Below are 16,853 nucleotides of genomic sequence, written 5' to 3' on the forward strand. Positions count from 1 at the left end.
TGAGCAATACACAGAGATTTTTATTATGCCCCAGGCTCAGGGAGGGATCCTCAGGAGGATTCAAAGAGCTTCACCCTTCCTCCCTAACCAGCCTGCAAATTGTTGTTTCATGGAACTTCCAGTCTGTCCCTGACAGCCAACCACCTATCTGGAACTTAGGATAACATTCCATTTCCACATGGAAAAGTCCTAATTGATAAATCCAGTGTGATCACCACTGTAGTCCTTAGATGCACAATGTATGGGTAATTAAGCAGTACTAAGAAAAGAAAGAATTGGTTTATTTATCCCCAGTTGCCTAAAAATGACATAAAGAAGTATCATTTTTCAAAAGATAAAAGTGATTTATACAAAGTGAAATTATTTGCCCAAAGCTGCCGTATTAAAAATGATGGATGCCAGGATGCGGGCTCACTCTGAGACACTGCCATATAGCTAAGAAGAACACAGCCAGCAAGCAGAAAATTGACATTTATGAGTCTGCACTCACTATTGTTAAAGCTTCAGTTTTTAGAACCCACACATTAAAGAAAAATTCCTTTTTAAGAATATTGACTTTTCCTTCTAAATGTGTGAATATGTCTATATGTGTCTGTATGGGTATGTGTATGTGTGTTTGAGCATGATTCTATGAGTATGTGTATGTGTTAGTGTGAGTATGTGTGCTTGAGTATGTATATATGTTTATTTGGGTGAGCATCAGACATTGGGCCTTGTATATATATGGGTGTACTCCACCACTGACCTATACCCTTCTCCCTCACAATGTTTTAGATTTACAAACAATGGTCATGTTTTCAGTGAATACACTAGATTTCTTAATTACCATTATTTTCTACTTGTCACTTCAAAAAAGTTATTGACAGTTTGATATGTGTTTATGGTCTGTGAATAGAAGATAGAAGATCATGGCACTAGTTTCTTCATGTAATAGATTTAATTATCTCTTTAATCATTTTAAAAACATATTTTTATTATTTTTAGGTGGTCTCCTGTCCTGAAATACTTCCTGAGGTCAGAAAAGGGCGTAGATTCTCCTGGAACTGGAGTTATAGATACTTGTTAGCTGTCATATGGTTGTGGGGAATTAATCCCAGCCATCTGCAAGAGTAAGCAGTGCTCATAACCACTGAGCTATCTCCCCAACCCGGAAATAACTTTTTCCAAAGTCCACACCACATTCGCTAGCAAGAAGAAGCACAATAATGGATTTATTATTTGAGGTTCTGAAGACAGGCTGTGAAAGCACTGAATTTAGTTCTGCATTGATTGATTCGTTCACATGGTGAATCCTTCATTTAATGTTCAATTTATTCATCTATTCAGAATAACCAGAATAAGACCTACTTTGGTTAAATGAAATGAGGAATAAATAAAAACATGAATATTAAGAGCTTAGCACAGTGTTTGATATACAGTCAAGCTCACAAATGTTTACTTTTACAACTAAGTCTGTCAGAGTGTAAGGTTAAACAGAACATTATTTTAATTTTCCCTTTGACATATAAAAGTCTTACCATGTCACCCATCATTCAGCCCATTATTCTGTGCTATTTGTGTTCTAATGTCAAGCAGATTATGTCCACTCTCTATATATTAAAAGTTAATTCACCTATGCAGCATCTTTACCACTCTTTATCAGGTGGGCCCTGACTCAACCCTCTCTCACATGTACTTAACTCCATGAAATGCATACTCAGTCCTTTGTTTTACTTTGCATCTCACCTTGGCAGGGTTTGCAGCCTGTATGTCTCCCAAATTAGAACCCAGGACCTTGGCTAAATCCTCATCTAGATCCCAAGAACCATTTGCCTTTTGGAGAGAAATCAGCTGCACAACACCATTTTCTCCAATAGCTTTGAAACCAAAGAAAAAAATAAAGATGAAAAATGATAAATCCTTGGCCTCTTGGTCTCCCCCAGGAAGACTACTGAAATAAGAAACAGCTTATAGTGAAAATTTTTCAGGGGAAAAGTCCACAGACTTTATCTAATCTGTGAACAGTGGCCAGTGAAGCTGGATTCCAAAGAAGATACCAGCAGATTCTGCCCAGGCCAGGCCCTGAATAGACGTGGACTGTGTGTGCAGAGATGGCCAAGGGGCTACCCCATTCAGGAACACTGGACGGTATCAAGTACTGTATTATAGATTAAGGAAGCTACACTCATCCTGGCAGATATAGGGATAAGACAATTTCACTACTTCTTTGAGTTTCACATACATAATCTCCTAGGTAGAGAAAACTGCAAGACAAAAGAAAACTGAAGATTCGGCCATAATTCCCATATAACAGAGGAACAATTTTGGCTCATATCACCTTTTTGGTAGTTTTGCAAGTTGGTGGTATTGTTAGAAGAAAATGTCTCTCCCATCACTTCATAAAACATCCCACAATCCATTCTCACACCTGAATTGAATCTGGGAATGTACATAGTTCAGAACCTGTGACAAAAAATGCTACTGAGAAAACTTGTCCTGGAAAGTACCTCCCTCAGACTATAGAAGCACAGTGATTCTTACACAAATGGGGATCCTGACTGTTTAGTTCACAGTCCATGACATCATCATAGTACTCATCACCATTTGTACATGAATTGATAGGACACATGGAGTACGAGCATCCTGAAAAATATAAATCCCACGTAAAGTCAGGGTAATCCCCGTTTTTCAACAGCACACAAAGACTAAAACACAGGGAGATCTGAGACATCAATCCACCTGTGCACATGGGTCACTACTCACAGTGTGCCATTCTACTGTGTGGGGTTAGACTAAAACACAGGGAGATCTCAGACATCAATCCACCTGTGCACATGGGTCACTACTCACAGTGTGCCATTCTACTGTGTGGGGGTTAGACTAAAACACAGGAAGATCTGAGACATCAATCCACCTGTGCACATCGGTCACTACTCACAGTGTGCCATTCTACTGTGTGGGGGTTAGACTAAAACACAGGGAGATCTCAGACATCAACCCACCTGTGCACATCAGTCACTACTCACAGTGTGCTATTCTACTGTGTGGGGGTTAGACTAAAACACAGGGAGATCTCAGACATCAATCCACCTGTGCACATGGGTCACTACTCACAGTGTGCCATTCTACTGTGTGGGGGTTAGACTAAAACATGGGGAGATCTCAGACATCAATCCACCTGTGCACATCAGTCACTACTCACAGTGTGCCATTCTGCTGCATGGCTTCCTTCTATGTACACGTCCACACTGTGAACTCCATTTTTAATTTCTTCTGAGTTGTCCAAATCCCCTGACATATGCTAATCTATCATAGCTGCATTAAGTTTCAGTATAGGGTATTTATGCCAACTAAGTTTTACCATTACCCCTTTCAAAAAGAACTTGATGTGCTAGACTCCAAGCATCCAGGCTTAGGAAGAGTGGTTTGCAATTTTCCCACTCTAGAACATTATGTTCTCTCTGACCTGGTTACTTCCACATGACCTCACTACTGCGACCTCACTACTGCCAGCCCTCAACTTCTAAAGCCATATCTTATCCCCTAAAATACCCAAAAGCCACACCATAGACTTTCATCACCTCAAAAGCTCTGCCATCAATTTGAGAGACTTTATCTCCCATATAGGGGAACATCCAACATCCTAACCCAGTGACTCTGGCTCTAATCCACTTCTTGCACTTCGCCCTGTCACAAGGATTTCATTATCATGTAGAACCAGTTTATTTCCCAGGCATAATTTTTCAAACTTTTAAAATACAGTATTCATATTTCCAGTGTTTGAGCTTAGAATTTCCTGTATAAATTGGTCTTTAGTTGATACATATCAACTAAATTCTTGATTCCTCTAGTTTTTCACACATGTCAACTGCCTTCTGTCTTTCCCTTATTGGTATTCAGCCAAAGTATCAATCAAAACATACCACCCTCATCAATATTTTTTATTTGGTATCCATAATTTCTGTTCATATAGCAAAATTATATATAGCCATATATATAGCAAAATGCCATATTAAAAATCAATTCAAACCTCAGTCTGCTTCTTTCTAAAATTAAAGTTGTTGAAATCTATAGCAAATGATTCCTAACAACCAGGATTTTATTCAGTAGTTTATTCCCAAGGAAAATGGACCAAACTCAACTGGACCCTCAGACCTGTTATAAAATAGATTTGCTTTTCACTTACTAAGTACCCCCAGTGGAACTCTCAGCATTCTAGTCATCAACGCTCTATGTGGCCATTAACTAATTTGAAAGAAGATAAATGAGTTTCAGATTAAACTACTTGATTATTCACTGTTTACAGATACTTGATGTACTTTAATATTTTCTTATGTCTTCTACACGTCTACATTAACTCTCCCTCCAATTTTAACATACTCCAGTTCTCTATAAAATCTCAAGGCTATCGAAAAATCCTAAGTGTAGAGGACAAGGAAAATGGAAATTTAGAAATATTCTGAAATTATCCCTTTAAATAATGTGTTTAGATATCCAAGACTCCTATTGCACATCATTTTGAATGGGTTAAAACTGATTCCCTATTTACCTGAGTATGAAAACCTAGATCCTAATAGCACAGGACCTGGAATGTTCCTCTGAGCCAGGGGCCCCTGCACTGGCTGGTTGAGCTCCTTGTTTATGGCAACAAAAGCTGTGAAGGAGCTGAGGACTCCAGACTGAATGCTGACTTTCAACACATCTTCTTTGTCACTTTCTGAGGTCTGATGGGAGCCCAAGTCCTTGTTCTGAATCAAGGACTTTGCAGCCAGACGGTGAATGGTGAAACTGAAAGAGAATTTTCCAGAGACCTAAAGAAAACCAACTACAAAGGCAGTTCTCAAGATTCTCATCAGTTAGTGAGGGCAAAGGGAAGACAACATCATAGAGGAAGAGATGACTTGAGGGGATTAGTAAACAGAGCAGTTGGTAGGGACACACTGGAGGTCAGTGAGAAACAAGTGAGCCAAGAACAGCAAAGAAAAAGAAGGGAAGTCAGAGGGGGGGAAAGTGAGTTGGACAAGGTGGCGACTGGAGAAGGGGAGGTGGAACTGAATTCTTACCTGGGATTTGCCTTGGGCTGTAGGGAAAATCTCATCTCTTCCTCAAAACTTTTGCCCTGGAGGGTGTACTTGAGGCACACTTTTCCTGAGGCCTCTGCTTGCTACAAGTTGGAGAATAGCAGCAATGATAAAATAGACAGAAACCAGGAAAATGGTGAGAACTCAACCCAATTTAAGACTAGGAATCAGGTAGCCTAACAGCAGCAGCCTGGTAGGTATGGGAAGCTGGTCACGACGGCTCTTGCAGAAATCTAGAGCAACCTACCAGTGTTAAGGAAACTGCTGATGCACTGTCCACACAGAGTAGAGGAAATAGCAATAATGGGAACTTACAGGCATCGTCCCAGTCAGCTGGGCATAGATTATTAACCTCTGACCTCTAAAGATGACAGTCTGTTCTGGAGCACACAGGTTAGCAGACAGACCAGCAGGCAAATCCCAGCTAAGACAGATACCCTCCACTGCAGTCTGTAGACCAGACTTCAGGGATCTGAGAGCCTAATGGAGGGAGGGAGGGAAAAAGGGAGGAAGGGAGGGGGGGGGGTGGAAGGGAGGGAGGGAGGGAGGGAGAGAGTGAGAGAGACAGAGAGAGAGAGAGAGAGCAGAATGAAGCACAAGAATGATAACAATGGCTGTCACCTAATGGGTCATTATCAGGACCTAGGACACAATGCAGGTTATGACTAACCACCAATGCTCAGTGAGAAAAGCCATTGTTTCTCTTATTTTTCATGAGAGCGAGTTAAAGCTGAAAGACCTAAGGGCAGAAGTGTGAATGAAGAGAATATTTATGAAAGGAGACTGTACAGAATTTAATGAGAGAAGGCTTGGTAGCTCTGGGGAAAGAGAAGCTCAGAAATACAGGCAGAGATGTCTTCCATTTTTATAGTAAATGATGTGGAGCATCGAGTCATTAAGCCTTCCAGGATATTAGACACACCAAACTTGTTCTCCTTTCTATTGACTCTTTTCCAAGGACAATAGTTCTCTACTCAATCAGGTCTGAAAGCACACACTGGAGTCCCTCCCAGACACAGCAACCAAACATTTTCTTTCTCTGTTTCTGGTCTTCAAACAAAAGTCGCAACATCTTTCATTATCTCATTTGATTCTCAGCTACTACAGCTTGATTTCAGTCTTTAGATATTACAGCAGAGCCCTTTTCAACAAAGACACATGCTGACATACCAAGTGTACTGCCCAAGACTCATGAAAATATGTCCCCCAGGAAAGTTGGACACTTGCCTTTGCAGGTGTCACCCTCCCATCTCCCACTTTTCTGAAAGGCCACCCCTGGACACAGCCTAGTCCTCACCTTCGTCTGTATCCTGTCCTTGCCTGTGATAAACTCTGAGGAGCCCCCGATACCTGGGCAATGCCTTTTATTAAACTGCTGGAAGCACCTTCTCCAATTCCAAATGAGAAACATCTGCAACAGTAAAAAGATGAAAATTATAGATGGGTCTCAATATCATCTGTGATCAAATTACCATGGAGTGGTAAAAACCATATGAATATGTAGACTATTTCCCATAGGAGAATAAAATGCTACCATTTATAAAGGGTATGTTATTTTTAGGAACCAAAATAAATGCTTTAAATAAATGATATAATTTGGCACCATGGGTCTTCTAAGAAGCTATGTGCTATTTAATTTTACACATGAAGATCTGGGGCCCAGACAACTTAAAAAATCTATCCTAAGGTCATACTCCCACTATAGGGCAGAGATGGCAACCTGACAACATTCTTTCTGAGCACAAGATTCCACTGACAAACTATGAAAATATAAAACTATTCTATTATGAGCATCTTATTGATATAATCCTGGCTCCAAATCTGCCCTGCAAAGGCTATTCTCAGAATGAAGAAGTATATCATCTGCTATTCTAATGGGAAATTATCACTATCATCAAATTGCTATTTACTATAATTTTGTTTCTCCTATAAACCTTTATATATACAAGTATCACAGTGGTGATATTAACACAATTATTTTGGTATACATAGATTAAGTAGTTTTTTACTGTAAATGCACTGACATCTTGGCTAATAGATTACTGTACTTTGATTTTTGGTGAAAGTTAGGTATCATCCCCAAGTCCAGTGAAATCACCCTTAGTATTACTGTTCTTGTTCTGTAAGTGGGATGACCAAAGTTCATACTGTAGTTTTATTTCTTCACAATAAACCTATACAATAAGCACTGAGATTTTTAGTATTTTCAAGTGAAATACATTAGGCAGAAATATTAGATTCATTTTCAGAACAGTTTTCATGCAGAATGAGAATTTAAATAAATTAAATCCTAAAATAGTTTAACTTTATAAGACTTAAATACATGGATCAAAATAAAACACATCCTGAGCTCCACTCACAGTAATTCTAGAGTGAGTTGTTTAAGCCAGAGAGACTTAGAGACCTATAAACAGTAGTTTTAATAATTTGTTTAAAAATACCCGAATAGTAAATAACTGGTTCCAGTGCTTGCCAAGAGAATAGAACCTGGGTGCCAAGACCTGGAGAAAGAGAAGAAAAGAGAAACAAGCCTCTATCTGCTGTTCTTGAATCTTTAGAAGCATGTGTTAGGTATAAATGGATGGCTGACAATCTAAGTCATTTCAGAGGCTGGAGAAAAAAGTGTAGAGATTAAACTTTCTAAATGCCAGATGTCCCTGAAAATATGTGACATTTTAGGATAGACAAACATAGGAATATTTAACACCTAAGAGGTGGAGGTGAATTAAAAGTCTTGAAGTGAGACTCCTCTAGATGGATTAAGATTGTCAGCTCCTAGTCAGAGAAAAGAGAAGACCTCTTAGAGGAGAGATTCCATTTAAAAGCCAAATTATGTCTAGAACATTTCATATAACATATATGACTATTAAAAAAACAGGAAAAAGATCTTCACATAATATAAAACTATGCCATGAACTTTTAAGAAAGTTGGACATAGAAATAAATCTTAATAATAATTAGACTATATTTTCAAATACATCTAATGTAAAATTACATATCCAAATTTAGGATTCAGAGACAGAAATTTCTATCTCTAAAACTGTAAATTAGCAATAAAAATAAGCCTAACAATCTACTACTTATGTTAGAAATAAAAATTGAATAAACCCAAGGGATTTAAGATAAAGAAAATTGTAATATAAGAAAAGCTAATTGTGAAATAAAATTACAATACTGAGACTGAGCACAATAAAAAGGGATGGGTTTTTTTAATATTGTGAAAATTGATAATCTTCTATATCAAAGAAAAATTAGAGAAGGAACAAATTTCCAACATTGGGAATGAAGAGGCAACATCAGCACAGGGTCCACAGCATTGATCTATGTTATAAGGTGATGTCACAGACAAAAATCTTGAAAATTTAGAAGGCATATTCAATCACCCATATTAACAAGAACATATAAAAATATGAATAGTTTCAAAAACACCTGCAAAATTCCTTATGTCCAGATAGTGCACTGACCTCTTTTAATAAACACATAAGGGAGAAAAATTTTCAGAGAATAGCAAAAGGGCAGTGTTTCCATCTGAATTGTTAATGCTAGGAGAGCACAGATACCAAAAGCTCATAGTGCACCTCTGGAAAAGGAAACTCATGGGATTTTTCACTTAAAAGAGGATTCAAAATCCAAACAATAGAAGCCAACAGAATACAAAAGTGTAGAAGGAAATTGTCCATCAGAATAGACTTGGATTCATTGCAGAATGAAAAGTTGGTGTAACATCAAACAGTAGTCATCACTTGTATCATTCTCAAATTAAAATAATAAAGTATAAAGTCATGGTCCACCTCAGTAAATGAATTAAATGTATTTGATTAAAATTGAACTATCACTCATCATTCAAATACACAAATGCAGATGCTCTTGTGCATGTTTGAGCATACACACACACACACACACACACACACACACACACACAAAACCACACACACATACACACACACAATTCTGGAAAAATAAATAACGGGAAGCTTCCTTATTCCAAGTAATTTATACAGCACAGTTCTGGAATACATTTAGATCAACACATTAATGAAGAGCAAAGCCCCAGGAAGAATCCATACATGCACAAACGCTGTAACAATCTCAGCACTAAGTACATGTGAGGAAAAGGCAAACTGCCTCTAAATGATTCAAATCTAAACAAGATCCATGATAAAAATGAACTTAAGGTATACTTTATACAAGGAGCACAAAAATTTGTGGGTGCAGCCAACTAATCTCAAAATCTCAGGATCCCACTATGTCAAGAGGACTGAAAAATTGAGCCTTGGCTACGGAGACAGTTCAAAGATTGCCTGAGCATCTTAGTAGTACTGTGTCTCAGAAGGAAAGTGAATAGAAAGAGATCTCAGGACTGGGTAAAAAATAAATTGCTTGTGCTACATTTATTAATAAAAAAAATTCAGAGGAAAGATACCCTGCTTAGCTAAAAAAATATTCTTCCTTGAAGAGGCCCACTTCACAGCAGGGATGCCATACCTGGCACTGTAAGCTCACTCAAAATCCCTTGGCAGAGCCCAGAGGGGAACTTAGTTATGCTGTTTAGTTAAATTCACACAATATTGAACAACCTTCTAAATGCATGTATTTATGCATACAGACAAATATATTCTCATCCTTAATCAGAGCAGCCTTTATACAGTGAACCGAGAAATACGCAGAAAAGTGAGGCTGCACAAGCTCCTAAGAATAAGTAATGGTTGAGTGCTCAGCATTAAACAAGACATTTATATCATCCCTTCCAAGGTTCAAAGAACATATCATAAGAGGTTGCAGAACCATTGTATGAGCTGAAAGATTAAGATGTGGCTCCGAAATACCATCTTTGGGGCAACATAAAGCATATTTCATATGTGAGTTCTCAACAACTGCAGATGACTACACTGGGTCTCCACAAGAATGGGCCTATCAACACCCAGGCAAGGACAGAGGAGAGTCTCAGTGATCCTAACCCTCACTGATGACCTATTTCCTATAGATAAATTCAGGGAAACAGGGAGTCATTGACTTTGTGTGTACCCCTGGTAACCCCACCACGATCAAATGGATAATCTCAAGATATGGTCATGCTGATGGCCTGAGTAAACTACATGGGTTACACTACAAAACCAAAAGTCATGAAACTGGGAAAGGGACAGGCAGGGAGGACAGGGTTTGATAGGGATGGATGGGAGATAGGAGAGAGTAGGAGGAAAGAATAACAAGAATGAATTGCATACATGTATAAAATTGTCAAAGAACTAACTAAAAATATATACACATATATAATATATATTATAATATACATATATTAAAGACAAGATTGCTTATAAAATATAAAACATCTTCTTAAATTGAAAGGAGAAAGTATTTAGCAGGACACATAAAAAAACAGTAATCACAGAGTAAAACTTGGAAGAATTGAAATTAAAATGACTGTTAGTAAGTCAGGGATGATGGCACAGGTCTGCAATCTCAACACACTGGAGGCAGAGGCAGGAAGATTACTGCCCATCTAATATCAGTCTGTTCTAACTAGGGAGTTCGAGACCAGTCTAGACTGAACAGGGAAAATGTATCTTTAAAAAACAAAGCAGAGATGCCACCCACCTTGTCTCTATTCCATTCCTCTCACCCACCCTCACACCATCCTCTGCCAGCCTTGGGCCCAGGCAGTCTCCAATTCCTCTGCCTCAGATCTTTGGTCTGGCTTCCTAAGCCACAGTAGAGAAACATCCTAGCATAGATTGCTAAACCCTTCCTCAGGCAGTCTCACCACCCCCACTTTCCCTGACTCCCAGTCAACAGGACAGACCTCCCTACCCAGGATCTGATAACAGATCCCACTCACTGTGTCTCTATTACATTTCTCTTGCCCACCCCACCCTCTCCCCTGCCAGCTTTGGATCAGGTGGGTTCCAAGTCCTCCACCTCAGATCTCTGGACTAGCTTCCTAACCTAGAGTAGCTAAACTCCCTAGCATAGACTCCACTGGCTCCTCACCTTTCTGACACAGACCAGTCCTCCTTCTAATGTGACCAGTCTACCTACTACCATGTCCCACTATCCACCCAGACCAGTCTACTACCCTGTAAGCACCCGAAACACACACCAATTTATTTTCCATATCTGAACAAAAAGCAGTCAAGCTACATAAACAATATACACAGAACCAAAACTAAATTAAACCAAAGCAGAGTAGAAGTTCCTACAGAACAGGTAACCAACAAAGAATATCCATATGCCCAAATGCCAAAACAAAAACAAATACTATGAAAAACCAAGAGAATGTGTCCCCAGCAAAACACACCAGTCCTACAACAGTGCACTAAAATGAGAACCACCCTGAGGAACACCAGGGCACAGAATTTAAAATAACTGTCATAAACATGATCAAAGAACTTAAAGAAAACTAAAGACAAACAACTGGAAACAACAGTAGAAAGCCTCACAAGCAGAAAATAAAACAGAAAACAGAATCAAGACCGGATGATAAAATTGAAGATCTGAACTCCTTAACAAAGACTTTAAAAATTGAGAAAAAAAAAAAAAAACTACAGAAATGGAATACTCAGGAAATGTGGTATAACATTAAAAGACCAAATCTATGAATTATAGGCATATAAGAAGAAGACACATCTCAGACCAATGGCATTGAACAGATCTTCAATGGATTATAGAAGAAAACTTCCCTAAATTAAGGAAAGACTTATCTATAGAAATGCAAAAAGCACATAGAACACCAGTCAGAGATGACCAGAATAGAAACTCCCTATGGCATGTCATAGTAAAAATACTAAACGTAAAAACAAAGAGAGGATACTGAAAGCTGTTAGAGAAAAACGAGATACATATAAAGGAAAATCCATCATAATTACAGCTGACTTTTCTTTTTCATAATATTTTATTTATTTTTATGTGTATGTGTGTATTTCCTACACGTAGGTAAGTACACCTGTGCCGTGCAATGCCCGTGGAGGATAGAAGAGTCTGTCAGATCCCCTGGAACTGGAGTTACGGACAGTTGTTAGCTGCCATGTGGGTGCTGGGATTCAAACTCAGGTCTTCTGCAAGAACAGCCAGTGTTCTTAACATCTGGGTCATCTCTTCAGCCCTCACAGCTGACTTTTCAATGCAAACTATGAAATTCAGAATAGCCTGAACCAAACTATTCCTAGTTCTGAACACTATGGATGCCAACCCTGAATAATTAATCCAGCAAAACTATCTATGATGTTCAAAGGGGAACAGAAAAATTTTCATGACACAGATAGGCTGAAAGAATTTGCGTCCACCAGGCCAGTCCTACAGAGAAAACTTGAAGCAATACAAAGGACTAAAGATAAGAATGAGTATACTTAAGAGGCTACAGAAAGTACACAAGGCAGGTATAATAATGGAAACACAAATTAGGGCCACAAACACAGAGAAGTTAAAATGACAGTATCCAATACACCATTTTCAATATTGACACTAAATATCAATGGCCTCAATCCCCTATAAAGACACAGGCTAGAAGACTGGGTCAAGAAAGAAAAGCCATCTCTTTTTCGTCTTCAAGAAACTGATCGCACCTTCAAGGATAGACACTACCTTAGAGTGAAAGGATGGAAAAAAGTATTCCAAGCAAATGGCTCTAAGAAGCAAGCAGGTGTTACAATACTAGTATCTGACAAAATAGACTTCAAATTAAAACTAATCAGAAGAGATAAAGAGGGTTATTTGATTTCAATCAAAGGTAAAATTGATCAAGACAATATTACAGTCATAAATATATATGAACCAAACTAGAGTACCCTATTTCATAAAAACAGTACTCCAGGACTATACAACACAGATTAACCACAACTCAGTAATAGTAGGTAACTTTAATCCCCCACTATATTCAATAGACAGCCCAACTGGACAAAGAATAAACAGAGAGATATCTGAATTAAATGACACCTTATATGAAATGGACCTAACAGCTACAGAATATTCCACCCAAGCACCAAAGAATACACTTTCTACTTAGCAGCAGTCATGCAAGTTTTTCTAAAATTGACCACATTCTGGGAAACAAAACATATCTCAACCACAACAAGAACAACAACAACAACAACAAAAACTGAAATAATTCAATGCATTCTATCAGATCACAGTGCAATAAAACATAATCAACAGGAAAAGAAGTTCTGGTAACTACACAAACTCAAGGAGATTAAACAACACATTCCTTATTGAATATGTCAAAGAAGAAATAAAGAAAGAAATAAAAGTATTCCTAGAAATAAATGAAAGTGAGACTACAACATAGCAAAACCTCTGGGACACCTTAAAAGCAGTCCCAAGGGGCAGGTTTATAGTTCTTCGTGCCTACATTAAAAAATCAGAAAAAGCACATGTGAATAACTTAATAGTGTAACTCAGGGCATGAACAAACCAACACCAAACCTAGTAGATGAGAAGCAACAACAAAAATCAGAGCAGAAAGTAATGAAACAGAAACAAAGAAAATAATTTTTAAAATATCAATGAATCTAAGAGCTGGTTAATTTGAAAGGTTAAACAAGATAGACTGACCCTTAGCTCAGTGAGCCAAAAGAAAGAGCAAATCCAAATCAACAAAGCCAAAAATGAAAGGGAAAACATCACAATAGACACACAAAAAAAATCAGAACATTGTAAGGGAATACTTTAAAACCCTATACTCCACATTAAATTTGAATATCTAAAAGAAATGGATGAATTTCTAAAATCAAGGACACCAACAAATTAAAACAAGAAGAGTTTGACAGCTTAAACAGATCCATAGCAAATAAGAACATTGAAATAGTAATGTAAAAAACAAAACAAAACAAAAGCCCAGGCCCAGGTGGATTCACAGCAAAATTCTACCAGACATTGATAAAAGGTAGCAATAGCTGGAGAACTCCCAAACTCCTTCTATGAAGCCAGTATCACTCTAGCACCAAAACCAGGTGTGATGGTTTGAATGAGAATGTCCCCCATAGTCTCCAAGTGTTTGGACATTTTGTCCCGAAATGGTGGTGCTGTTTTGAGGGGTCTTAAAAGGTGTGGCCATGCTGGAGGAAGCAGGTCACTGGGGGTGGGCTTAGAAAGTTCTCAAGTCTTGCCAGATCTCAAGTTATTCTCTCGCTTCCTGTGCCTGATGGAAGATGTGAGCTCTCTGCTTTCTGCTCCTGTTGCAGTCACCTCCTGCCACCACGCCTCCCCAACAGACTATAATTTCCCTAGAACTGTAAGCTCAAATAAACTCTTCTTTCTATAAGTTGCTTTGGTCAGTGTTTCTAACACAGCAACAGAAAAATAACTAATATACCAGGTAAAGATAAAACAAAGACGATAATTACAGACCCACAACCTTAATGCACATAGATACAAAGACATAACAAAATACTCACAAATCGCATACAGATACACATAAAAAAGATTATCCACCATGATCATCTCAGCTTTATATCAGACATGCAGCGATGGTTCAGTTCAATATACATAAGTCAATAAATGTAATAAAACATATAAATGGACTTAAGACACAAATCACATAGTAATCTCAATAGATACAGAAAAGACCTTTGACAAAATTCAACATGCATTCATGTTAAATGTCAGAACTGATCTAGAGGGAACATGCCTCAACATAATTAAAGCTGTATAGAACAAACCCATAGCCAACATCATTCTTAATGGAGAAAAACTGGAAGCATTCCCATTTAAATCAGGAACCAGACAGGGCTGTCCACTATCTCCACTCCTTTCAATATAGTGCTTGAAACTCTTGTCAGGGCAATAAGACAAGAGAAGAAAATTAAAGGGTACCAATTGGAAAAGAAGAGGTCAAGTTATCTCTATTTTCAGATAGTATACTGTACATAAAATATCATAAAAATTCCAGTAGAAAACTGTTAGAAATGATTAATACTTTTAGTAAAGTGACAGGATACAAAATCAACTTGCCTTTATATACCACTAACAAACAATCAGAAAACGTATTCAAGGAAACTTTCCCATTCACAATAGTCTCAGAAAAATAAAATTAAATTAAAAACTTACAAATAAACCTAAACAAAAACATTAAAGATCTCTATAATGATAATTTCAAATCTTTAAAGAAAGAGTTAGAAGACAAAAGGAGATGGAAAGACCTACCATGCTCATAGATTGGTAGAATCAATATTGTGAAAATGACCATCTCACCAAACTCTATAGAGTCATTGCAGTGACAATCAAAATACCCACAACACTCTTCACAAAGCTTGAAAAAAAATCATCCTAAAATTCATATGTAATCACAAAAGACCTCAGATAGCCAAAACAATCTTCTACAAAAAAGAACAATGCTGGGGGTCACCAAACAAGATCTCAGATAATATTACATGATATGGCACCAAAATAGACACGTAGACCAACGGAATACAGCAGAAGACCCAAACATGAGTACATGCAATTTCAGTCACCTGATATTTGACAAAGGCACCAAGAACACACAACAGAGGACTGGATCTCCACCTGTAGAAGAATGAAATTGACAGTTATCTTTCATTCTGCACAAAAGTCAACTCCAAATGAATCAAAGGCCTCAATATAAAATTTGAGGTTAAGAGAACTGACTGCTCTTGCAGAGGACCTGGGTTCAATTCCCAGAACCCACATGGCAGCTACAAACCGTCTTTAACTGCAGTTCCAGGGGATTCCGAAACCCTCTTCTGACCTCCGCAGCATTGCACGACACGGGTGCACTCACATACATGCAGGCAATACATTCATACACATAAAATAAAAATAATAAATAAAATATTTTTTAAAAACCTGAAACTCTTAAACTGCTAGAAGATAATATAGGCAGGACCCTACAGGATATAGGTGTAGGAAAGGACTTTCTAAATCAGGTATCAGCTGCTCAGGCATTAAGGTTAACAATAAGTGATTCCTCATAAAATTACAAAGCTTCTGTACAGCAAAAGAAACAACCAAGGAAGGGAAGAATAAACCCACTAATTTGGAGAAAATCTTTACCAACTACGCATCCAAGAGAGGTTTAATATACAAATAACTCAAATATACAAAGAACACAAAAGAAACTAGAAAATAAATGACTCAATAAAAAGATAGGCTATAGACCCGAATAGAGCACTCTCAAACGAAGAAGAGGTGGTACCATTGTCATGATTTGGAAAACTGTTTTTAAATTTTGTGGAGGAAAATAAGTGATCAGCTGGCAAATCAGAAATCCTTTGAGTCGTGCTGTGCCTTTGGAAGCACAGCCACCCCTCATATCCTAGAGAATCTATATCTGATATAGATGAGTCCATTTAGCACACACCTGTGCTTCTTCCTGTTCAGCTTAACCTCTTTAATAACACTAAATGTGTCATTAACTTCTCCATCTGTGAAGACAAAAAGCTGTGAAGAAGAAAACATTCAACAAAATGCTGTCACTTTACATTTTAAGACATTAGCATTCACCTTGGCAGAACCCCACTGTGTGCACACCCTTGAAGACTCTTTTCAATGGACTGGGTCCCCAGGGTTCCACTGCCACTTGAACCACACTGGAACAATCTTTTCAGATCCTCACTACACTACTTTACTGGAGGCTTTTGAGGCAGTGTAAAAGAAGGGCAAGTGCCCGCCACAGGGAGTACAGGGAGAAGAAAACTGCCTGTCCTCTTTATTTCTCCTCACTTGACGGTACACAAGTGAACTGTGCACTCTGTTTACTCAGTTCTGTAAGGAGGAACTTGGAGTTCAGTCTCTCTGACCCTCTGTTAGCTCTGCTCCATGGCTTACCTGCAGGGGGTGGCC

At 38.1% G+C, this 16,853-nt stretch overlaps 1 protein-coding gene across 1 annotated transcript in view; it reads right to left on the reverse strand.

Moving 5' to 3' along the window:
- LOC103740411 (von Willebrand factor A domain-containing protein 5A-like) overlaps positions 1-16,853 on the reverse strand; it is a 21,583-nt gene that overhangs the window by 686 nt on the left and 4,044 nt on the right. Inside the window, 8 exon segments of the mRNA XM_029567292.1 lie at positions 1,670-1,856; positions 2,521-2,622; positions 4,529-4,767; positions 5,043-5,143; positions 5,376-5,540; positions 6,358-6,407; positions 6,410-6,471; positions 16,372-16,451. Of these exon segments, the coding sequence (XP_029423152.1) occupies positions 1,670-1,856; positions 2,521-2,622; positions 4,529-4,767; positions 5,043-5,143; positions 5,376-5,540; positions 6,358-6,407; positions 6,410-6,471; positions 16,372-16,451 (986 nt within the window).

This window comes from Nannospalax galili, unplaced genomic scaffold (assembly GCF_000622305.1).
Source record: "Nannospalax galili isolate Female #2095 unplaced genomic scaffold, S.galili_v1.0 scaffold881, whole genome shotgun sequence".
Lineage (NCBI taxonomy): Eukaryota > Metazoa > Chordata > Mammalia > Rodentia > Spalacidae > Nannospalax > Nannospalax galili.